Source organism: Hemibagrus wyckioides, linkage group LG09 (assembly GCF_019097595.1).
Source record: "Hemibagrus wyckioides isolate EC202008001 linkage group LG09, SWU_Hwy_1.0, whole genome shotgun sequence".
Taxonomy (NCBI): domain Eukaryota; kingdom Metazoa; phylum Chordata; class Actinopteri; order Siluriformes; family Bagridae; genus Hemibagrus; species Hemibagrus wyckioides.
The window spans coordinates 27,789,284-27,815,129 of NC_080718.1; the positions used below are offsets into that span (position 1 = coordinate 27,789,284).

The 25,846-nt window shown below is 41.9% G+C and overlaps 1 protein-coding gene across 2 annotated transcripts; it reads right to left on the minus strand.

Annotated features, from left to right (window-relative positions):
• Positions 1-938: 938 nt before the first annotated feature.
• On the minus strand, positions 939-25,463 carry pabpc4 (poly(A) binding protein, cytoplasmic 4 (inducible form)). 2 transcript variants are annotated; one of them, XM_058398526.1, is made up of 14 exons: positions 24,948-25,463; positions 16,134-16,327; positions 15,919-16,034; positions 10,382-10,521; positions 9,807-9,901; positions 8,623-8,760; positions 8,409-8,504; positions 7,564-7,833; positions 6,943-7,141; positions 6,679-6,812; positions 5,316-5,406; positions 1,920-2,050; positions 1,202-1,319; positions 939-1,087 (listed from the first exon to the last, which is right to left on the minus strand). In XM_058398526.1, the coding sequence occupies exons 1-13, from the start codon at positions 25,138-25,140 to the stop codon at positions 1,227-1,229; spliced, it is 1,890 nt and encodes a 629-aa protein (XP_058254509.1). In that variant the 5' UTR covers positions 25,141-25,463; the 3' UTR covers positions 939-1,087; positions 1,202-1,226. The 2 variants fall into 2 exon arrangements, with proteins under 2 accessions (XP_058254509.1, XP_058254508.1); XM_058398525.1 differs by having other exon boundaries at positions 6,928-7,141; positions 24,948-25,460.
• Between the last annotated feature and the right edge of the window lie 383 nt (positions 25,464-25,846).

Genomic DNA, 25,846 nt, shown 5'->3' on the forward strand with positions numbered 1-25,846 from the left:
AAAAAAATCTGAAAATAAATAGTGAAATATTTCTTCCATTATTTGGTCGTTTCTTTAAAATGTCTTTCTATTTTATTCTTTTTTAAAATGTTGTTAATGATAATATGTATGACATTATATGACACCGACAAACTAGTGCAAGCTTTCCTATAGCTTCTACACTGGAATATTGGTACATCTCGCTGCTTAGCCATTTAAGCTAGGTCCTAATCCTAAAGTCTGGATTTTCACCACAACAAAAAACACTGTTTTATTCAAGCCACACTCAGTAAAGTATATCTGAAGTAAACAGGGCGGTTAAAGTTAAGAAAACGGCTTGAATTGTTGTGCATTCTGAGATGCTAGTCTGCCCAATACAGATGTATTTGAATTAGCCTTTCTGCGTGCTCAAATTCGTCGACATTTTCTTCTCAGAAAAGGTTTTTGTTTTGTTTTTCGCACCTTTCTGTGTAAACCCTAGAGACTGCTGTGTGTGAAAACTTCAGGAGATCAGCAATTTCCGACACTCACGCCACCCAGTCTGGCACCAACATACCATACCGTGGTCAAAGTCACAGAAATCAATCACGCAGCGGTTTGATACGAACGTTGACCGAAGCCGTATCTGTGGTCACACGAATACATGGGTATATACAGTACCTTCTTTATAATGTGGTGAATGAATATGTTTGAAAAGATGAAGACCAAAACATTTTGAAATAGTCATCCCTTTATTTAGAAGGCCACACCACTCAGAGTTTAAGGAACCAGCAAAAACACACACTTCTCTCAACCGAAGAGAAAAACTCCAAGCTCGATGGCCTCATAGAAAAAAAAAAGGGGTCTGTCCGTCCTGGCCACACTTCCCCGTGTTTAAATATGCTTTAAATAGGGTATGGGTGTTGATTTAAAAATGATTACAGAGTTATAAAATATAAGCCCTGCAATAAAATGTTCAAGTATGTTTTTGACTTTCACTTTTACTCTTTTTTTATGTTTTGTTTTTATATATATATATTTGCGTCTATATGTTTATTTGTATGTCTCCGGGTGTGAAAGGAGGCAGCGGAGGCAGAGTAGTGTCCACTTCGGGAGCCTTCTCTGCAGCCTGGAGGAGAAAACAACAAATAAGAAAGAAAAGGAAGCGGTTAGAAGTGTTTATTAGAGGAATAATCCAGAGGAAAGATCGTAAGGCACGTCATGTCATGTGTCACAACAGAACCATTTGGGCCGTGAGGTTTTCCACGTCATGATGTAGCAGTGGCAGCAGCTACTCCGGCTTTTTGTGTCGCGTCTTTCTTCGCCTGATGAGCCTGAAGTACAGCAACGGCCTCCTCTACCTACACACACACACACACACACACACACACACACACGATGATGACGGATTAGCAAACCAAACTGGTTCCTAAGCACTGTATCATACAGTGCTTGGATAAGGTAAGGAATAAAACTCTGTTAAAGGAAAATAATCAATGACATGGAGGAGTGATGATGTGGAGTTACTCTTACAAATCCAAGGTTGATTATTTTTCTATAACAGCACACCCTGAGATGTTTTATTCCTCTTGTACCACAGCAATATGCCAACGGTTATTAAAGAATGACATCATACTTTCTGTATGTTTATAGTTACGTTAAATATCATGGAATGTCCACAAAAACAAGTTAGTTCCTGTTATCACTTACACTACTACAGCTATAATCATTCATTCATTAATAATATTCATTATTTTTGTCTTATTAACTTAATTGTGAAGTTAATAAGTCAAAAACGCAGCTTGTCGTGTTACCATGAAACGTCTAAGTTCATGTATTTCAGGGTTTTCATCATCATCATCATCATCATCAGAGATCTGAGAGAGTGTGTGTTGTGTTGGCCAGTCCATGCGGTTTTAATTCTGGACTGTATTGCGTGTGAAAATGTAGCAAATTCTGACCTTGGAGCGCAGAGACTCGTGGGACTCGAGCATGTGCAGAAGCTCAGAATTATCAATCTCCAGCAGCATCCCTGTGATCTTCCCTGCCAGAGTCGGGTGCATGGCCTGGATCAACGGGAACAGACGCTCACCTGAGACCGAGAGAGAGAGAGAGAGAGGGAGAGAGGGGGGGCAGTGAGAGAGGAAGGAAGAGGGAAAGAGAGAGAGAGGGAGGGAGAGGAACAGAGAATGAACGAGAGAGAGAGAGAGAGAGAGAGAGAGAGGGAGAGAAAAAGAGAGGGGGGCAGTGAGAGAGGAAGGAAGAGGGAAAGATAGAGAGAGAGAGAGGGGAGAGGGAGAGAGAGAGAGAGAGAGAGAGAGGTGGGGGGACAGTGAGAGAGGAAGGAAGAGGGAAAGAGAGAGAGAGAGAGGGAGAGGAACAGAGAATGAACGAGAGGGAGAGAGAGAGGGAGAGAAAAAGAGAGGGGGGCAGTGAGAGAGGAAGGAAGAGGGAAAGATATAGAGAGAGAGAGAGAGAGAGAGAGAGAGGGGGGAGAGAGAGAGAGAAAGAGACAGTAAGACAGAGAGAGAGAGAAAGGGAGATGGAGAGAGAGGGAAAGAGAGAAGGAGAGAGGGAGTGAGAGAGCGAGGGAGAGAGAGAGAGAGAGAGAGAGAGTACATTAGTGTATTGGGGAAGTGAATAAGAAAGTGAAGCAGATGGAGAATGAGGAACAGCACATACGAGGTGAAGGAGAAACAGGAGAAGATGCAGATAGAGATATAGAGGAGAGAAAAAAGAAGAATGAGAAAAACAGGAAAAATGAGAAGCAGAAAAGGCGTGAGAGTGATTGAGTTCAATGACAATATTAAGGAGATAAGTGAGGAGCAGAAGGAGGAAAAGAGAGTGAAGGACAGAGGTGAAGGACAGAAAAAAAGAGGAAATAAAGAAGGGGATGAAGTGAGAGAGGTGAAGACTAGTCAGGGGTAGAGATCGGCCTTGTGGGTCTGAAACTTTGAATTTTAATGTGTGTGTGTGTGTGTGTGAAAATGTGTATGAGTGTGTGTGTGTGTGTGTGTGTGAAAATGTGTATGAGTGTGTGTGTGTGTGTGTGTGTGAAAATGTGTATGAGTGTGTGTGTGTGTGTGTGTGTGAAAATGTGTATGAGTGTGTGTGTGTGTGTGAAAATGTGTATGAGTGTGTGTGTGTGTGTGAAAATGTGTATGAGTGTGTGTTTGTGTGTGAAAATGTGTATGAGTGTGTGTTTGTGTGTTAAAATGTGTATGAGTGTGTGTGTGTGTGTGAAAATGTGTATGAGTGTGTGTGTGTGTGTGTAAAAATGTGTATGAGTGTGTGTTTGTGTGTGAAAATGTGTATGAGTGTGTGTTTGTGTGTGAAAAATGTGTATGAGTGTGTGTGTGTGTGAAAATGTGTATGAGTGTGTGTGTGTGTGAAAATGTGTATGAGTGTGTGTGTGTGTGTGTGTGTAAAAATGTGTATGAGTGTGTGTGTGTGTGTGTGTGTGTAAAAATGTGTATGAGTGTGTGTGTTTGTGTGTAAAAATGTGTATGAGTGTGTGTGTGTGTAAAAATGTGTATGAGTGTGTGTGTGTGTGTGTGTGTAAAAATGTGTATGAGTGTGTGTGTGTGTGTAAAAATGTGTATGAGTGTGTGTGTAAAAATGTGTGAGTGTGTGTGTTTGTGTGTAAAAATGTGTATGAGTGTGTGTGTGTGTGTAAAAATGTGTATGAGTGTGTGTGTTTGTGTGTAAAAATGTGTATGAGTGTGTGTGTGTGTGAAAATGTGTATGAGTGTGTGTGTGTGTGAAAATGTGTATGAGTGTGTGTGTGTGTGTAAAAATGTGTATGAGTGTGTGTTTGTGTGTGAAAATGTGTATGAGTGTGTGTGTGTGTGAAAATGTGTATGAGTGTGTGTGTGTGTGTAAAAATGTGTATGAGTGTGTGTTTGTGTGTAAAAATGTGTATGAGTGTGTGTGTGTGTGAAAATGTGTATGAGTGTGTGTGTGTGTGTAAAAATGTGTATGAGTGTGTGTTTGTGTGTGAAAATGTGTATGAGTGTGTGTGTGTGTGTGAAAATGTGTATGAGTGTGTGTGTGTGTGTGTGTGTGTGAAAATGTGTATGAGTGTGTGTGTGTGTGTGAAAATGTGTATGAGTGTGTGTGTGTGTGTGTGTGTGTGAAAATGTGTATGAGTGTGTGTGTGTGTGTGTGTGAAAATGTGTATGAGTGTGTGTGTGTGTGTGAAAATGTGTATGAGTGTGTGTGTAAAAATGTGTATGAGTGTGTGTGTGTGTGTGTAAAAATGTGTATGAGTGTGTGTTTGTGTGTGAAAATGTGTATGAGTGTGTGTGTTTGTGTGTGTGTGTAAAAATGTGTATGAGTGTGTGTGTTTGTGTGTGTGTGTAAAAATGTGTATGAGTGTGTGTGTAAAAATGTGTATGAGTGTGTGTGTGTGTGTGTAAAAATGTGTATGAGTGTGTGTTTGTGTGTGAAAATGTGTATGAGTGTGTGTGTGTGTGTGTGTGTGTAAAAATGTGTATGAGTGTGTGTGTTTGTGTGTGTGTGTAAAAATGTGTATGAGTGTGTGTGTAAAAATGTGTATGAGTGTGTGTGTGTGTGTGTAAAAATGTGTATGAGTGTGTGTTTGTGTGTGAAAATGTGTATGAGTGTGTGTGTTTGTGTGTGAAAATGTGTATGAGTGTGTGTGTGTGTGTGTGTGTGTGTGAAAATGTGTATGAGTGTGTGTGTGTGTGTGTGTGTGAAAATGTGTATGAGTGTGTGTGTGAAAATGTGTATGAGTGTGTGTGTGTGTGAAAATGTGTATGAGTGTGTGTGTGTGTGTGTGTGTGTAAAAATGTGTATGAGTGTGTGTGTTTGTGTGTGTGTGTAAAAATGTGTATGAGTGTGTGTGTAAAAATGTGTATGAGTGTGTGTGTGTTTGTGTGTAAAAATGTGTATGAGTGTGTGTGTGTGTGTAAAAATGTGTATGAGTGTGTGTTTGTGTTTGTGTGTAAAAATGTGTATGAGTGTGTGTTTGTGTGTGTGTGTAAAAATGTGTATGAGTGTGTGTGTTTGTGTGTAAAAATGTGTATGAGTGTGTGTGTGTGTGTAAAAATGTGTACGAGTGTGTGTGTTTGTGTGTGTGTGTAAAAATGTGTATGAGTGTGTGTGTGTGTGTAAAAATGTGTATGAGTGTGTGTGTGTGTAAAAATGTGTATGAGTGTGTGTGTGTGTGTGTGTGTGTGTGTAAAAATGTGTATGAGTGTGTGTGTGTGTAAAAATGTGTACGAGTGTGTGTGTTTGTGTGTGTGTGTAAAAATGTGTATGAGTGTGTGTGTGTGTGTAAAAATGTGTATGAGTGTGTGTGTGTGTGTGGAAACTAATCCAACTGTCCCACTTACCCAACATCTGCTTCTGTTCCTGAGGCGGAGCTGCAGCCAGCATGGAGGCCGTCAGAGGCTCCTGACCCTGTACATGCACCGCTGGCTGGGCCTGCAAACACAAACACACACTAACACATCCTCCAACTTCCTATCTTATCAAGAACATCCATTTCAACAGGTCCGCCTACTATATAAGTCATTTTATGAGTGTGAAATGAGTGAGTAGGTGTTGACTCCGTGAGTACGTCTGCTCTCACACCTATTAGTCTTGTTGATTCTGAATCACAGTGAAATCTGATGCTAGCAGTTTATTCGCTAGAAGATATGGATTTCTTTCACACTACACTTAATTAAACAAACTGAAATGCAAAAAACATGTCCAAAGAGTGTGCAGGATTTAAGATATACGGTGGAAAACAAAGCTTTGTGTGTAGAAACCTGGGCAGAATGAACACAGACCCAAAAGTGATTAAATTACAATCTAATTTCATTAATAACAGTTCCAATAGTTAATTAATAATAGTTCTAACATTTTGTGTGTCGAATTCAGTTTTTATTTTCTCTTTATTTTCTGTTGGTTCGAATTTTCAGGCTACATGGAATTTCTGCAGCGCTACAGCTCTGTCATTTGGCTCATCTCACAGAACATTTGGTTCATTTCCTACAGTTGAGTCGATGAGTTAAATTGCTTTCTCGAACCTCTCTAACTGGAGCCACACTGAGACCGGGTCGAGTGGTTTGTCCTGTGCCTGAGGGTGTTCACTGTTTTCTCAACACTAAAGAGGAAAAAGCACAAACTAAACACTGCGTTAGAACTTGTACCAGCACCATGTCCGTGTCACTGCCACCTTAGCGATCCCAGTCGGGGCCAATAGATCACTTCTCTGCCTTTTGGTTATGTTCTTTATTCTCACTTTGAGAAGGCGACAGTTTTGGTTATGGTTCTGTGTAAGTTCTTATTTTGGGCTCAAGTGGTTAAGGCTCTGGGTTGTTGATCGGAAGATAAGGGGTCAAGCCCCAGCACCGCCAAGCTGCCACCGTTGGGCCCTTGAGCAAAGCCCTCGACTCCCCCCTGGTCCACGGGCGACTGACCCTGCGCTCTGACCCTAATGCTCCAAGGATGGGATATGCAAAGAAAGAATTTCACTGTGCAGTAATGTGACAAATAAAGGCTTCTTAAAACTTACATATGTACCTCCTACATTAGCCAATACCAGTCGCTATAGAAACAATCACGTATTAGAATGAGTGCATTAATTAACACTTTCTGACCAATCAGAATCCAGAAGTCATAGGCGCTGTGGTATAATCTGCTTATTATTGCATTAAAAGCATTACTGAAGCATTAAAGCATTCGTTTCTAAGTTCTGGAGAAGAGTACCTGTTGTAAGGTGATGGGTTGGACTACTTGAGGCTGGGTGTTGCGCACCGCGGTGGCATATTTGTAGGGTGGCATGGCACGTGGTGTAGTTACCCCGAGTCCAGGGCGAGCCCCCATGGGCTGACCGCTGCCAGCTGTAGAGCAGAGCAAAAGAACTCAATTCCAAACCCTCCTGATTTACCAGTTTGTAAGCAGAACTTCATGGACCATGTTAGCAGTATGAGCAGGTGGTCAGTGGGGTTCGCTCACCCCCTCTCTGGGCACCTGTTGGCATTGCGCGGGGTCCCTGGGCATTGGCATTGGGTGCAATATGACGGATGCTGGCACGGGGGCCGGGTTGGCGCAACGAGTTGGGCACGGCCTGGAAGCCTCCCTGACCTCTGACCCCTTGCTGTTGCCAGCGTGGGTTCGGTCTCATCTGGGTGAGCTGACTGGGGGCGTAGTACGTGGTTCTGTTCTGGGCCTGTGGGATTGTGGGATAGAAAAAAACAAGCTCTCAAAGTTAAAGCACTTCTCAAGATCAATACAAGGCAAGAATATTACCACTTCTATCAAGAGCTCATGCTAATACTCACTCTTCACCAGAAATAATGCTAATGCACTTCATTCTTCACAAGAGACAATGCTAAGACTCTTCACAGCTAATTCTTTTCATTTTTCAGTAGAACTCATGCTATTGCTCTTCACTCAGTAATGATTACACATATCGTTAGCTTATGTGGAGCCTCCTCTGTATATGTGAATGAGATGTCGCTATAGAAACGATCCCGTATCAGAAGGAGTGTGTTAATATAAATAAATCTTTGATGTGTAGCTGCACTACTGTCAGAGAAAACTAATCAACACTCTCTGTCACGTCTGTGTGGAGCAGAGGGTGAATCTGACCTGCGGCACGGCGGGCATGAAGTATCCGCTGGTGGGCTGGAACTGGTTGATGATGGCGTTAGCGGGCATGGCTCTCATCCCGGCGATGCGCTGCATGTACTGGTTGGTGAGGTGAGCTTTACGCTCCTCTTTGCGCTGCGCCAGCGCCACGTACAGTGGCTTGGAGCCCACGATGCGGCCGTTCATCTCCGTCACGGCCTTTGTGGCCTCCTCAGGAGAGGAGAAGCAGACGAAGCCGAAGCCTTTAGAACGTCCTTCCTCCAGCATCACCTAGAGCAGGAGACACAAATATTTACAGAACGCAAAGATTTAAAGAAGCAGATCAGCGCGTTGGTTCTGACCGGAGGCAGGGCTTATTTCTGGGCCTGAAAAAAAAATCCAGTAAATAAAACTACTGTAAATCATTATTTTTCTAATAATCTAATTAGTGTCATTTTAAGTTAATTATTAGTGTTTTAATCATTTTCATTCAATATTTTAAAAGATAATTCTAATTATTTAATTAAATTTTTTATTCTCATTTTAATTCTAATAAATGCAACTAATATCATTTTAGTGCTTGTTTCTAATTATTTTATTACTTACAAGTCTAATTTTAACTAGAATCAATTTAATTATGAATATATAATAAGTACCTAATTATTGTAACTATTTAATTATTTAAATAAAATTAAATATAAAAATTTATAATAATTAGAATAATACGTCTAATTATTCTCATTCTACACATTACAGTTATTTAATTTAATTTCATTTTTATTTAATTTTTATTTATTTATTTTATTTTATTTTTTGCTGAAAAGTAAACAGGTAAACAGGAAGTGAATTTATTTGCTAGCGCTGACCTTGGCGCTGGTGATGGAGCCGAAAGGAGAGAATTCTTTGCGCAGTTTCTCGTCGTCGATGGTGTCGTCCAGATTTTTGATGTACAAGTTCACACCCTGGAAATAAATATCAGTGTTATGTAAAGTAGCGACAGTTTAGCTTTCGGTTTGCATGATGCTAACTGGTAGTCATGAGATTCCATGGCTTGTTAGCTTAGTTAGCATTCTGAGCTACCTGGTATCTGCTGATCCTCTCCTGCTTGAGCTGCTCGAACTTCCTCTTCAGCTCGGCTTGTCTCTCCATTTTCTTCTGAGCGCGTCCCACGAACACGGTCTTACCGTTCAGCTCTGTGCCGTTCATCTCCTCCACGGCCTGGGAGTGCAAAAACACGCTGCCCTTAATTCATCCATTTATCAATCCATCTCTCCTTTCATTCATCTATCCATCCATGCATCCATCCATCCATCCATGTATCCATCCACGCTTTCATCCATCCATCCTTTATTTCATTTATACAATTATCCATCCATCATTCTACACTCATCTATTTCCATCCATCCTTTCACTCATCCAGCATTTATTCATCCATACATACAGCTGTGAATTTTTTCATTCATCTTTCCAACTAGCCATATAATGCTTTATCCATCCATCCATCTATCCATCCATCCATGCATCCCTCTTTGCACCCTTTCATTCATACATTCGTTTATCCAGCCTTTTCCCCATCCATCCATTCATGCATCCATACAACCATTCATCCCTCCATCCATCTTTCTATATTAATCTTTCTTCTGTCCATTCATCCATCATTTTGTATGTTTCCATTAACATCCATACACTCAACTATGCATTCTTTCATCCACCTAACTATCCATATTTTTTTCTATTCATCCATCTTTCTATATGATGTTTTCTTGCTTCCTTTCATTCATTCATCCATTCTTCCTTCCTTCCTTCCATCCATCCATCCATCCATCTAGTTAGCCATATACTGTTTCATTTATCCATCCATCCATCCATCCATCTCTACACTTTTTTTCCATCCATCCATCCATCCATGCATCCTTCTCTACACTTTTTCTTCCATTAATCCACCGATCTATCCATCCATCCACCCATCCATAGTCTGTACTGTGAGAACGAGGAGTCACTTTATACGAAGAATAAAAACCTACAACGTCTACAATCTACAAACTCGCTCTGAAAACAGACCCAAGCCAAATTCTGCAACCATACATACATTCGTCTCTGCATCCATCCCTCCATCTTTGCCTCCTTTCATCTGTATACTCTACTCTAGCTGTGTCATCTGTCCATCACACTCATCCATCAAAAGACACTGAGTTACAAGCCTTCACGTGACGTTCTAGCAGGAAATGTAGCTTTAACGTGGGGTGATGGCGTTTGTACCACACCTTGTTAGCATCTTCGTGTTTCTCGTAGCTGACGAAGCCGAATCCTCGTGATTTGCCCATGGGATCGGTCATCACTTTCACACTCAGAGTTTTACCTGCAGGTGAGAAAAGACAGATAAAAGATGTTTTTTTTCTCCAGCTTCGAAAAAAAATCTTTTTCTACTGTGTATATAGAAATGTTAAAATGGATAATTACATATTGCTAACAATTCTGATAACAATTAACAATCAAAATTAAAATTAAAGCATTATATTTTTTTTTAGAAAATAGTGTCAAAATAAGCATTCGAATAGGAATATTTAAAAATAATATAATATTAAATTATATAATATAAAATCAAAATGTTTAATTTTTAAAAAAAAATACAGAAAAATGTTAAAAATGTTAGAATCAATAAGAGGTGTGCTTTATCATAAAATCAGTGTTTGATAAAACAATGAACATTTTACTTAATAAATAAACACATAAATGAGGATGTAAAAAGTCAGAATAAAATATAAATGAAATTATTCCATTCTTTTATATTTATTATAAACTGAGCGCTACACTCGTACTGAAACGCGCTTCTCGCTACCGTATTTATCGAAGATTTCTTTCAGCCTGTCGTCGTCCATGTCCTCGCCGAAGTTTTTGATGTAGACGTTGGTGAACTCTTTGGCTTTGGCGCCGAGCTCGGCCTCTCTCTCCTTCCTGGATTTAAACCTTCCCACGAACCTGAACAGTACAGATAAAAAGAGATGTGACTTGAGTGGAAACAGAACAGAGCTGCTGTGTCCAAAATCCCTCACTGCCATTACAGTGAAGGACTGGAAGTGAAGGACAGTGAAGGAGGCCACGCCTCCTTCATTAACACAGACAGGCACATAGGCCACGCCTCCTTCATTAACACAGAAAGGCACATAGGCCACACCTCCATCATTAACAGACAGGCACATAGGCCACGCCTCCTTCATTAACACAGACAGGCACATAGGCCACGCCTCCATCATTAACACAGACAGGCACATAGGCCACACCTCCATCATTAACACAGACAGGCACATAGGCCATACCTCCATCATTAACACAGACAGGCACATAGGCCATGCCTCCATCATTAACACAGACAGGCACATAGGCCATACCTCCATCACTAACACAGACAGGCACATAGGCCACGCCTCCTTCATTAACACAGACAGGCACATAGGCCATGCCTCCATCATTAACACAGACAGGCACATAGGCCATGCCTCCATCATTAACACAGACAGGCACATAGGCCATACCTCCATCACTAACACAGACAGGCACATAGGCCACGCCTCCTTCATTAACACAGACAGGCACATAGGCCATACCTCCATCATTAACACAGACAGGCACATAGGCCACGCCTCCATCATTAACACAGACAGGCACATAGGCCAGACCTCCATCATTAACACAGACAGGCACATAGGCCACGCCTCCATCATTAACACAGACAGGCACATAGGCCACACCTCCATCATTAACACAGACAGGCACATAGGCCATACCTCCATCATTAACACAGACAGGCACATAGGCCACACCTCCATCATTAACACAGACAGGCACATAGGCCACACCTCCATCATTAACACAGACAGGCACATAGGCCATACCTCCATCATTAACACAGACAGGCACATAGGCCACACCTCCATCATTAACACAGACAGGCACATAGGCCACGTCTCCATCATTAACACAGACAGGCACATAGGCCACACCTCCATCATTAACACAGACAGGCACATAGGCCATACCTCCATCATTAACACAGACAGGCACATAGGCCATACCTCCATCATTAACACAGACAGGCACATAGGCCACACCTCCATCATTAACACAGACAGGCACATAGGCCATACCTCCATCATTAACACAGACAGGCACATAGGCCATACCTCCATCATTAACACAGACAGGCACATAGGCCACACCTCCATCATTAACACAGACAGGCACATAGGCCATACCTCCATCATTAACACAGACAGGCACATAGGCCATACCTCCATCATTAACACAGACAGGCACATAGGCCACGCCTCCATCATTAACACAGACAGGCACATAGGCCACGCCTCCTTCATTAACACAGACAGGCACATAGGCCACGCCTCCATCATTAACACAGACAGGCACATAGGCCACACCTCCATCATTAACACAGACAGGCACATAGGCCATGCCTCCATCATTAACACAGACAGGCACATAGGCCACGCCTCCATCATTAACACAGACAGGCACATAGGCCATGCCTCCTTCATTAACACAGACAGGCACATAGGCCACGCCTCCATCATTAACACAGACAGGCACATAGGCCATACCTCCATCATTAACACAGACAGGCACATAGGCCATACCTCCATCACTAACACAGACAGGCACATAGGCCACGCCTCCTTCATTAACACAGACAGGCACATAGGCCATGCCTCCATCATTAACACAGACAGGCACATAGGCCATGCCTCCATCATTAACACAGACAGGCACATAGGCCATACCTCCATCACTAACACAGACAGGCACATAGGCCACGCCTCCTTCATTAACACAGACAGGCACATAGGCCATACCTCCATCATTAACACAGACAGGCACATAGGCCACGCCTCCATCATTAACACAGACAGGCACATAGGCCAGACCTCCATCATTAACACAGACAGGCACATAGGCCACGCCTCCATCATTAACACAGACAGGCACATAGGCCACACCTCCATCATTAACACAGACAGGCACATAGGCCATACCTCCATCATTAACACAGACAGGCACATAGGCCACACCTCCATCATTAACACAGACAGGCACATAGGCCACACCTCCATCATTAACACAGACAGGCACATAGGCCATACCTCCATCATTAACACAGACAGGCACATAGGCCACACCTCCATCATTAACACAGACAGGCACATAGGCCACACCTCCATCATTAACACAGACAGGCACATAGGCCACACCTCCATCATTAACACAGACAGGCACATAGGCCATACCTCCATCATTAACACAGACAGGCACATAGGCCATACCTCCATCATTAACACAGACAGGCACATAGGCCACGCCCCCTTCATTAACACAGACAGGCACATAGGCCACGCCTCCATCATTAACACAGACAGGCACATAGGCCATACCTCCATCATTAACACAGACAGGCACATAGGCCACGCCTCCATCATTAACACAGACAGGCACATAGGCCACACCTCCATCATTAACACAGACAGACATAGGCCACGCCTCCATCATTAACACAGACCGGCACATAGGCCACACCTCCATCATTAACACAGACAGGCACATAGGCCACGCCTCCTTCATTAACACAGACAGGCACATAGGCCACGCCTCCATCATTAACACAGACAGGCACATAGGCCACACCTCCATCATTAACACAGACAGGCACATAGGCCATGCCTCCATCATTAACACAGACAGGCACATAGGCCACGCCTCCATCATTAACACAGACAGGCACATAGGCCATGCCTCCTTCATTAACACAGACAGGCACATAGGCCACGCCTCCATCATTAACACAGACAGGCACATAGGCCACGCCTCCATCATTAACACAGACAGGCACATAGGCCACACCTCCATCATTAACACAGACAGGCACATAGGCCACGTCTCCATCATTAACACAGACAGGCACATAGGCCACACCTCCATCATTAACACAGACAGGCACATAGGCCATACCTCCATCATTAACACAGACAGGCACATAGGCCATACCTCCATCATTAACACAGACAGGCACATAGGCCACACCTCCATCATTAACACAGACAGGCACATAGGCCATACCTCCATCATTAACACAGACAGGCACATAGGCCATACCTCCATCATTAACACAGACAGGCACATAGGCCACACCTCCATCATTAACACAGACAGGCACATAGGCCATACCTCCATCATTAACACAGACAGGCACATAGGCCATACCTCCATCATTAACACAGACAGGCACATAGGCCACGCCTCCATCATTAACACAGACAGGCACATAGGCCACGCCTCCTTCATTAACACAGACAGGCACATAGGCCACGCCTCCATCATTAACACAGACAGGCACATAGGCCACACCTCCATCATTAACACAGACAGGCACATAGGCCATGCCTCCATCATTAACACAGACAGGCACATAGGCCACGCCTCCATCATTAACACAGACAGGCACATAGGCCACGCCTCCTTCATTAACACAGACAGGCACATAGGCCACGCCTCCATCATTAACACAGACAGGCACATAGGCCACGCCTCCATCATTAACACAGACAGGCACATAGGCCATACCTCCATCATTAACACAAATAGGAACATAGACCATGCCTCCTTCATTAACACAGACAGGCACAGAGGCCACACCTTCATCATTAACACAGAGAGACATATAGGCCACGCCCCCATCATTAATACAGACAGGCACACAGGCACATAGGCCATACCTCCATCATTAACACAGACAGGCACATAGGCCATACCTCCATCATTAACACAGACAGGCACATAGGCCACGCCTCCTTCATTAACACAGACAGGCACATAGGCCACGTCTCCATCATTAACACAGACAGGCACATAGGCCACACCTCCATCATTAACACAGACAGGCACATAGGCCATGTCTCCATCATTAACACAGACAGGCACATAGGCCACGCCTCCATCATTAACACAGACAGGCACATAGGCCATGCCTCCATCATTAACACAGACAGGCACATAGGCCACGCCTCCATCATTAACACAGACAGGCACATAGGCCACGCCTCCTTCATTAACACAGACAGGCACATAGGCCACACCTCCATCATTAACACAGACAGGCACATAGGCCACGCCTCCTTCATTAACACAGACAGGCACATAGGCCACGCCTCCATCATTAACACAGACAGGCACATAGGCCATGCCTCCATCATTAACACAGACAGGCACATAGGCCACGCCTCCATCATTAACACAGACAGGCACATAGGCCATGCCTCCATCATTAACACAGACAGGCACATAGGCCACGCCTCCTTCATTAACACAGACAGGCACATAGGCCATGCCTCCATCATTAACACAGACAGGCACATAGGCCATACCTCCATCATTAACACAGACAGGCACATAGGCCATACCTCCATCATTAACACAGACAGGCACATAGGCCACGCCTCCATCATTAACACAGACATGCACATAGGCCATGCCTCCATCCTTAACACAAATAGGAACATAGACCATACCTCCATCATGAACATGGACAGACATATAGGTCACGCCTCCATCATTAACACAGACAGGCATATAGGCCACACCTCCATCCTTAACACAGACAGGCACATAGGCCACGCCTCCATCATTAACACTGGCAGGCACATATGCCATGCCTTCTTCATTAAAACTGACAGGTACATAGGCCACACCTCCTGCATTAAAACAGACAGGCATATAGGCCACGCCTCCATCATTAACACAGACAGGAACATAGGCCACGCCTCCATCATTAACATAGACAGGAACATAGGTTCACGCCTCCATCATTAACACAGACAGGCACATAGGCCAGAACTCCTTCATTAACACTTACAGTCACACGCCATGACAATCACATAGGTCACACCTCCTTTATTAACATAGACAGGCACATAGGCCATGCCTCCCTTAATAACTCAGATAGGGACGTAGGCCACACCTCCTTCATTAGTACAGGCAGACCCATGGGCCACAGCTCTTTCATTAACACAGGTGGGCCCATAGGCCATGCCTCAGTCTTTAACACAGACAGGCACATAGACCAGACCTCCTTCATTAAGGCATACAGGCACATAGGCCACACCTACTTCATTAACACAGACAGGCACACAGGCCTTGCCTCATTCATTAGCAAAGACAATCACATAGGTCACACCTCCTTTATTAGCACAGACAGGCACATAAGCCACGCCCACTTCAGACTACAGAATGACTGTATGCATTGTGATTTGAAACCTTTTTCTACTCTGACCCCCCCTATCACTGCATCCTTCGACCCCCTGCACGGACACTCACACCTTGCGGTCGTTCAGCAGCATGCCGTTCATCTTCTCGATGGCGCGGTCAGCAGCGTCCTGCGTCTCGAAGTGTACGAACGCGTAGCCTTTGGATCCGTTCTCATCACACACCACCTGCAGAAGGAACACTCATCAGCTGCATGACTGAATCCAATGACAAGGCTTCTTATTTATTCCACTGATAACTGTGTCAAGAGAGGACAGGACGTCTACCTTGCAGGACAGGATGTTCCCGAAGGCTGAGAAGGTGTCGTACAGGGCCTTGTTGTCAATGGACTTGTCCAGATTTTTGATGAAGACGTTTCCCACGCCTGACTTGCGGAGTGACGGGTCTCGCTGTGACCACATGATCCTGATGGGCTTGCCCTTCACCACGTCGAAGTTCATCGTGTCCAGAGCTCTCTCGGCTGAAACACAAACACGCTGCTATGAATTTCCTAGAGATTTATTCACTTGTGCAACAAAAACTGCATATTTTTTAATATTTATTAAACAGAACAAGTCAATAAATGAATAAAAAATCCTTCCTTCTCCACTGGCTAATTAGACATGAAATTTTATTTTTGGGTTCTTTGGTTGTGCCTCTGATGGAAGCTTTAAAGATCTTATGTAGAATCCAGTACAAGCTGTTTAGGAGGCAACAAAATCTCAAGAACCCTTTAGAACCAAGGCTGTTTTACTAAACAGTAACACTGGACAGGTCCTAACAATTTTAAAAAATATATTTACCAGTACCCTGTGATGGACTGGTGACCTGTCCAGGGTGTACCCCTGCCTTTCGCCCAATGTGTGCTGGGATAGGCTCCAGCAGACCCCCATGACCCTAATTAGGGTATTTACCAGTAATTCGTATTTTAATCTCCACACACTTCCCCAGTTAACACAGGGTTCCTCAAGGGTTCTTTAAGAGTTCACTGGATAATCACAGGTTCTTAAATACCAAAAAATTGTTCCCAGTCTCTTATGACGGATTTGGGCAGGACAATAAATCCCAAAGATACACCGGTAATAATGACATTAGCTCACCTCGTCATGTGAAACTAATCCTGTCTGAATAGGGCTTATGGGTTTATCAGCATTACACCCAAAAATTCACCAGGATCTGTGTTCGTAGATAGATTTCAGCTTCAATCGAGGATTTTATCTCTCTCACATGCCCCATCTCAGTTTTAAATAATGTATTACTGAATAATAAATATTTAAAAATCATTTTTGATGAGTCTGCTTTTTAGTGAGAGCTCTAAAATACACACACACACACACACACACAGGGCTTTTTTTAAAGGATGACAACCTCTTCACACAGTGGCAGAGTTATTAATCTCTCTCTCTCTCTCTCTCTCACACACACACACACACACACACACACTTAGTTTACCAACCAAGAGATGTGTGAGATGCCTCTCTCTCTCTTTTGTCTGTGTTGGCATGCACATCAGCCACCTTTTGTTCCCGTCACTCCAATACCACACACACACACACACACACATACACACACATCTAGTTAACAACTCTAAACAGCTTTGACTTGCTAAGATCAGCAGTTTGCACAGTGATTGTATTTAGGGTCAGAGAGAGAGAGAGAGAGAGAGAGAGAGAGACAGAGAGAGAGACAGAGAGAGAGAGAAACAGACAGAAGACAGACAGTAAGACAGTAATTAAAGGGGAGAGAGAGAGAGAGAGAGAGAACAGCTAGAGAGAACAGCTAGATAGACAGAAAGAGAAAAAGCAAGACAGACAGAGAGATACAGAGAGACAGAAAGAGAAACACAATGAGAGAGACAGACAAACAGCAAAAAAAGAGAGAGAAAAACAGAGAGATCTGAGAGATCAGTAATACCTCTTCATGTGAAACTAATCCTGTCTGAATAGGGCTTATAGGTTTATCAGCATTACACCCAATAACACCCAATTTGAATAAGATTTCAGCTACATTTAAGGATTTTATCTTAGAGAGAGAGAGAGAGAGAGAAATAGAGAGAGAGAGAGAGAGAGAGAGAGAGATAGTCAGACAGATACTCAAAGAGAGAGAGAGACCATTCTACAAAACCAGTAACACGACCTCTGACCTAGTTCATTAACCCCAAACACATAAACCATATCAAGAAGAATTCTGTTTATCAGAAGAGTAGCGCAAGAAGCTAATCTGTGTGTGTGTGTGTGTGTGTGTGTGTGTTAGAAACTAGCCGGCTAATAACCTGATTGCTAATAAACCCTGAGAGAAAGAACCGGGATAATAAACACCTGGTGGAGGTTATCCAGCTGAAACTCAGGAGTGGCCTCGACTTCACTCACAGATCATTTCACAAACTCATGTGATATATCATGATACTGGAAATCAACTAAATATAATGGAAATGATTCCCAAACTCAAACAGCTACTTGTTCTCTAAAAATCTTCAAAAATATAACCATTAATATTCCGCACATTCATATATATCTGTAAAGTTACAATTATTCTGTACATTAATTCATATATTCTATGCACAATATCCATCTTTGCTCACTTTATACTGTATATTTATATATATATATATATATTTTTGTAAATCCAATTTATATATAGCTTTTATATATGTTCATATTGCACTGCTAGCTTGCACTTCTGGTTAGATGCTAACTGCATTTCGTTGCCTTGTAACTATGTGCAATGACAATAAAGTTGAATCTAATCTAATATGACAAAAATCCAATTCGGTTCACGTCGGCTCGTGAATCCGTTTAACGTCGCATCGCTGAAACATTCAATATCAACTATTCCACAAGTCACATGATCAACAGGAAGTTGCATCATCATCGATCAGCATCATCCTGAAGATCACGGGAAGAAGAAAGGGATGGTTATTCGCTTTATTTCTTGTTTGATATTGAAGTGAAGAGGCCACTTCGAAAGTATGGTCCTGTTACCAAAATTCTAGATTTAAATAAATAAAGAAAGAAAGAAAGAAAGAAAGAAAGAAAGAAAGTACTGCATTTAATTCATAATTAAATATAATATATTGTTAAATTACAAAATTTCATACTATTCTAAATAATGAATTTACTAAATGTTTACTATTGTTTAAAATGTTTATTATTAATGATTATTAATTATACATATTAATAATTAATAATATTTCTTTCTTTTTTTTAAATATAAGTAAATTATCAGAAAGTCCCTAAAGTCCTAATGCCTCATATTTAGCCATTGAGTTACTAAATAAATTATTCCGTTATCCTCTTATACAGTTTAAGACCTCCTAAAAAAGAATGATTAACAAACAATAAGTAAACAAATCAAAGTTAGACTAAATGTTCTGAAATTTCCCCACTTTATCCCACACTAGTTTGCCGCAAACCTAATAAATTACACATGCTTCCGCCTCCATCTTTAAAAAGGCCCTGCGGCTTCTGGATAAAACCGAATCGGTGGAATATGTGAGAAAACCTCCCGCCTTCTTCTGTATTACATCATAACCACACGTCAGCCTCATTAACGGCGGGTTCGATTGGTAACGCGATCAGAGATCCTGTAGGCCGACAGAGATCCTGTCCAGCAGGCTGCGTCTCATTTGTTGGAGTCGTGCACTAGTTCGGTCTATATTTAGCCGAGCTAAAGCTGTGCTCTGGCAGCCAGACCCGAGCTGTGAGCTCCCTGCCCATTGATGGAGCTCAGACGCCTCGGCCAAAAAAAAAAAAAATGCGTGTGACAACTGCTTCCACACGCAGCTGGTGCATGCCGACGACGACACGCTTCACTCGGAGAGAAGGGAAAAACAGACTGTGTGCTTTTTCCCTCCAGCACTAAAATTTCCTCACAGGACCTAAAGATTTATCCTGACTCAAACATTTAAGATCAAGCTAAGCTAAACAGCTAGTGTTTGCTTTTTTACTGACTCTATACCACATACTAGGGTCTAGAGAGGACTTAAACAGGCAAATATACCATTACTGATGCATTCTTCTGATGCAAGAATACACGGACAAGCAAAATACACATCTGAAGTTTGTCAAATGACTGAAAAGTAAAGCAGCAGGACAATTTAACTGCTTTTTTCACCAAAGTTTGGACATTCTCAATCAGTATACAGTAATGAATGATGTTCAGGCTGTGAGTCTGATCTAAAACGAGTCTGTCGTCTGTTTTAGACGTGTGTTTTTCCCTCTGTTGGAGAACCTTACACAGAATTTTAATGGTTGAAGATCACATTTCAGCTGCTTTTTAGATAAACAAGCACTTGGAGAACATCTCAGAGAGCAGAAATGGGTTTGATATCAACATTTACTTTGAAGATACAAACATCTGTGTGGAAAAAATGTTTATATGGAACTTTTCTATGAATATGTCACTCCTAGTAGTTTAGGGAAACAGAAATCCTTCTGAAACACTACGTAGTCTTAAAGTGTCTACTTTCATATGAGCCTCATATTAAACACCACTGTGGAGTGGAGACATGATAAAGACGCTCAATCATCAACATGGACACGAGAAAAACAGGGATGTTTTGTGTAATTTCATGAAATATAAATGTCAGTTCCAGGTTTCTACTCTACAGAATACAGAAAGCTTTAAGGAGGGGTGAATATTTATGCAAACCAGTGCATGTAGTAATACAGTACTCACACGGCAAAAGAACATACATTTAAAAATAAATAAATAAATAAATAAATAAATGCTGTTTTTAATGAGGTAGTCTTTAATAACGTGCAAGGGATTATTATGGGATTGCTCTGACTTTAACTGTTATGCAAATCACTGCGCTGACCAATCAGAATCAAGTAAAGCCAAGTTACTGTTCCACGGTCTCGGTGGTTACGGCATATTTCATTCCTAGACACAAAAAACGCATGTATTTGTAACGCTAACACCTCAAAATGACATCATAGTCTGTTCTTTATTATTATTTTTATTTATTTTTTGTCTATTATTGATTTATTTTCTACAGCTGTAAACACACCGGTCTCTCTTTTTAACAATAATCAGACTAAAGGTGTCATTTAGCCTGACGTTTACTTCACCAAGGAAGAAAACAAACCGATAAAAGTTACACCTCTGACACTGGAGACTCCTTCCATAAGTGTCTCCTCACTTTAAGAAGATTAACATGAACGTGCGAATGAGCTGTTGCTATAGAAACGATAAGCTATTAGAACAACAGTGTTATGTGCCATATAAACCTGTGGTATTACTGTCAGAGACAATCAGTCAACAATATTTAACTGATATTAATGAAATATAAAGACATGTGTTGGATTAGCGGACAGTGATATTTGCAGCACGTGGAGTCAGAAAGTCTCGTCCTGAAGGTTTCATCTCAAGTTTGTGAGTTTAAGAGTTAAACACTGACCTCTTCACCCCTTCTGCTCTGAATAGGACGTGTGTGTGTGTGTGTGTGTGTGTGTGTGTGTGGTGTCTGTGGGGTGAAGGGCCTCAAGCTGAAACGGCCAGTTGGTGTTACAGCAACATGACATTACGTTAAGAATGAATCGGACACTCTGTGTCACGTGACCTCGCCAAACTGGAATAAACAAGTTGCTTTACTACTGGAGTTTATACAATGATTCGTCTGTGTGGGGTTTTACACGCAGTAATCTTAGGTGCAGCCGCAAATCAATTGGTTTGTATTAACGCGTCGTTTTTCCTTAACATTTATGGAAGGAGCCTCCAGTTTCAGCACTTTGTAACAGTCAGAGAGAGAAATGAGAGAGACTGAAGAGAGCTAGCGCAGGAAATGACTGCTATTAGCATAAGGCGACAACAGGCGCTAACTTTGCCTTCCGAACAATCCGCAATATTAACTGTAACTATAAATGGATAAATACTACAATGTTTTGCTCTTTAATAAATAATAAACTGTCACATTAGCTTCAGGATGTGTTGTTTTTTATAAAAACAATCCCCTTGTTGCGTTATATTCCTCACATATCTTGTCGTAAGTGTGTGTTAGTGTCGGAAGTGTGTGTTAGTGTAGGAAGTGTGTGTTAGTGTCGGAAGTGTGTGTTAGTGTCGGAAGTGTGTGTTAGTGTCGGAAGTGTGTGTTAGTGTCGGAAGTGTGTGTTAGTGTCGGAAGTGTGTGTTAGTGTATTATTCATAGTTTGATTGACTGCTTCATGACTAATCTGCGCTTCACTCCTGATTAAAAGCGTTATTTCCTCCAATTCAGCCGCAGATCTCTTCCAGCGTCTCTCAGTGAATCATCGCGCTGTCACGCTTTAGTACAGATGACACACACTCTTACAAGAAAGACAATGATGAACAGGAAATCGGAATAAATCTCGGCAACACAACCTTACACGTGGTAAATAAACCGTGAAATATTTACTAGGACTAGCCTTCAGCTTTGCATGGGGAAGAGAAGCTAATTTAGCAAGCCTAATATTTTTTTTAATAGTCTGCTCTATAGCAGGATTTGTACAGAAACAGGCAAAGATGATATATCAGCAAGAGAAAATATCTTAAACAAGGGCAAACTGATGAAATATTTCGTTTTATGAAACAATTACACATCAAATCGATGCTTGTACATATATCACACCTTAGCAAGTTCAGATTTTTTGCTTGAAAGAAAAGTTTTGGAAAATTTATGGACAAAATGATCAAGCTTAAGTAGAAATTTGTAAATGAAAATGAGCAAAATAGATTTAATAACCACATATTTTGGTTAATTTTGTTCCTAAAAAATATTTATTTGCTATGATGTCATTCTTATCCTCAGAGCTTAGGCCACGCCCCCTCTCTGAGTCTTCTACTAGTGTGGCGTGACATCAGACACTTTACGTCATTTTTGTTCCTTTTTAAAAAAGACTTCCACCGGAACGCCGCTGACCCACGTGTACATGTAACGTGTATAAAGATGTTGAGGGACGTGTTCCAAGCTTTAACAGATCCCGAGATCATCACAGACCCCATTTCTCACACCGTGTCTCTACGAGCTGACACAAAGGCAGCGGAATGCTAATTTCACGACAGCATTCTCCCTTGATCGCACTTTAAATAGCGCAAATGGGTCACATCGTGGCAGCAAATGTGGGTCAACGTGCCAGCGTTCAACCTGAACCGTTTCTCTACACAGGCCTCCTCGGGTACCGCAACCTCAAAGCGGTCGAGTTTGAACTGAACAAATCCCTGATCTTAAACAATATTCCAGAGTAAAGCGCCTCGCTGCTCAGGTAATTCAGTTGCTGTGGAGGAAATGGAGCACTTTATCTATCTAGGACAAATAGCACATGCTTCATTTCCCATCCAGTCCTTCATTTCCCATCGTCCTGAGAAGCTGATGTAACTGGCAGCTCACCTTAATGAATCAATTAGTGTTAAATGATAATTAAATAATGCCAATGATCCTGTACGGTCATATTATTATTACTCAGCTTCTCTTAAACACATTATTAACTCAATGCTGCTGAGTTCTGGCCTCTGATTGGACAGGAGGTTTTGATTGCTTGTCGTTTCTATAGCAACAGCCCGTTGACATAGACGAACATGGCAGAAGGAGATGTTTGTTTATTTAACATCTATGTAAGGAGTCTCCAGCGTCAGAGCTGTGTAACAGGCTGAGCTTACGAAGTTTTCCACAATAATGTACAGAAGAGCTAACTTGTTCCACAACTTAATTATAAATAGATAAAAAAGTATGATTATTTTGGCAATGTTTGAGAATCAGCAAGCTAAAAAGAGACATGTTTTTAGATTTATGATTGTTGTAATTTTAGGTGATAATTTGGGGCTTAGTTTGACACACACACACAGCTTTGTTATATATAATAAATAATTCTCTAATTGAATAATTCTACAAGCTCTGGGATTGTTTGACTTTTTTCAGCCTGGTGTTCATTAAACACTGCAGATTTTACTGCAAAAAAATCAATATAGTGGATCAGTTATGGAAAAATTAATTTTTTTAAACACTTATAAAGATATACAATATTACAGAAACAAATTCAGTAGAAGTCGATCCATATATGACAAAAAAGGTTTTCTTCATCGCCTTGTGTGAACGTATCGCAGCCTAATAAACAATGTGTAGGGTTTATAAATAAAAAAATAACACATGACTAAGCAAGTGGTGGTTGGGGGAGCTCTTAAACGCACATGTGCTGTGTAGTGCAATGTCCAGGCCTGGAGAGTGGCCAGCTGAGCCGGGTTGCCAGATTGGATCTCTCTATACCCTTTGGAGATGATTATTGTGCATAAAATGTACATAAAATGGGTGTAAAGTATATTTAATAACGTATTATATATAGATTTCTGATTAATATCCACGATTTTTAATTACAACATGGGCTGATTAAGGGGTTGCCAGATTGCACTCTTCTAAATTCACTTGGGATGTTTGTTAAAGCCAAAATTTAACAATAAAAATGTTTAAAATGTATTTTTTCGGGGGTTGTTAGACACTATGTAAAATAGAACATAAGATAGTAACTGAGAGGTAGATACAGGTTGCCAGACTGGACTCTTTCTACATACTTGAGCTATTGTTATTCAACACAGTGTAATTTGTAAGGTGCTTTATACACATTTAAGTCTAAATACTAATTTATAAGTCAGTTATAACGTATACAGCGGTAGATGGTTGCCAGATTGGACAATTTCCGTACACTCTAGATTTTTTTTTTTTAAACAAAACAGAACACACAAAATGTTTAGTGTCTATATGTATACTTTAGCCTGCTCACAAGCTTAGCCTATCAAGGAAATAGAAACTGTTACGGATTTTGATGAGTCAATCTGGCAACGCCGAAGGTAGCCATAGCGCAAAATTACTCGAGCCAAAAACGTGGTTCTCCTCACATGTAGTCATAACAGCAGCATTATAATATGGTCTGATACACACACACACACACACATATGAAGGTTACACGGGATACACAACTGAATAGTGCGCCAGTGGAAGGTCACTCCATGCGCTGACATTCCGGTTGCGCACTGACTGTTATTTGTTTATAATGACTTCAGAGTGCGCTAGTGTGTATGCGGGGATATTTGTAGGGGTAAAGGAGACGCAGATCAGCGGTGTGTCCGGTCTGCTCGTGAGCTTAGCTTACCGTCCGCCGGCTGCTGGAAGTTGACGTACGCGTAGCCCAGGGAGCGGCGCGTAATCATGTCGCGGCAGACGCGGATGGAGAGCACCGGGCCGGCCGGGCTAAACTTCTCATACAGCATGGCCTCCGTGATGTCCGGGTGCAGGTCGCCCACGTACAGAGAAGCCATCGGGTAGCTGCTCCCCGCCGCGTTCATGATCCCTGTTCCGCTATCCGAGAGCCGATCCAAAGTGCGTCTTCTTTATTTAACGGGAATAAAACTTTGACACGCGCTTAATTCTCAATCGCCGGTGGTACCGACAGCTGCGGCGTGGAAATCTGGACTGTCTTAGACCAAAACGACGGCAAATAAAATAAATATTACAACACCGAGGCCTGTTCTAATTTTTTGGAAAATAGTGTTATAATAAATGACCTATTTTCTTGATTTTTTTTTTTTTTTTTTGAAAAAAGGTCCTGATTTTTTTTTTTATTGCGGTTTTGTTATTTTTTTAATTTTTATAGAATTTTTTTTTTTTTTTTTTAAAGAGACAAGAACAGTGAGTTGGACACTCACGGTTTGGTGGCCGGGGGGGAAGAGAGCGAGCGGGGGGAACGCACGAGCACTTTATAACAGCGCCGGGATCACACTGTAGGAGGGTGGGAGGGGTAGGGGTGGGGGGGCTTGGTCAGGGGGAAAAAAAAAATAAAAAATGCACAACCGTGACCATGCGCTATGAGAGTCAGAGAGTCCCAACTACAGTGCTCAACTTCCAACAGCGACATCTGGGGGAAACATGAGCAGAGAAGAAGGCGAGGTTGCCAGATCACTCAGTTTTCCCCTCATCTAAATTCTTGAATAGAATTAAAAAACCGCTTATAAACTGAAAATGTTCTGGTCAACCTCAAGTATACAGACTTTG

What these genes read in the sequence shown, in the direction of transcription:
- pabpc4 (XM_058398525.1), bottom strand. Translation starts at nt 25,140, where the DNA reads ATGAACGCGGCGGGGAGCAGCTACCCGATGGCTTCTCTGTACGTGGGC. An exon ending in AGAAATCTTCGATAAATACG is followed by an intron (nt 9,902 to 10,381) that starts GTAGCGAGAAGC and finishes TCTCACCTGCAG; the next exon opens with GTAAAACTCTGAGTGTGAAA. An exon ending in TCATGCCCGCCGTGCCGCAG is followed by an intron (nt 7,142 to 7,563) that starts GTCAGATTCACC and finishes ACAATCCCACAG; the next exon opens with GCCCAGAACAGAACCACGTA.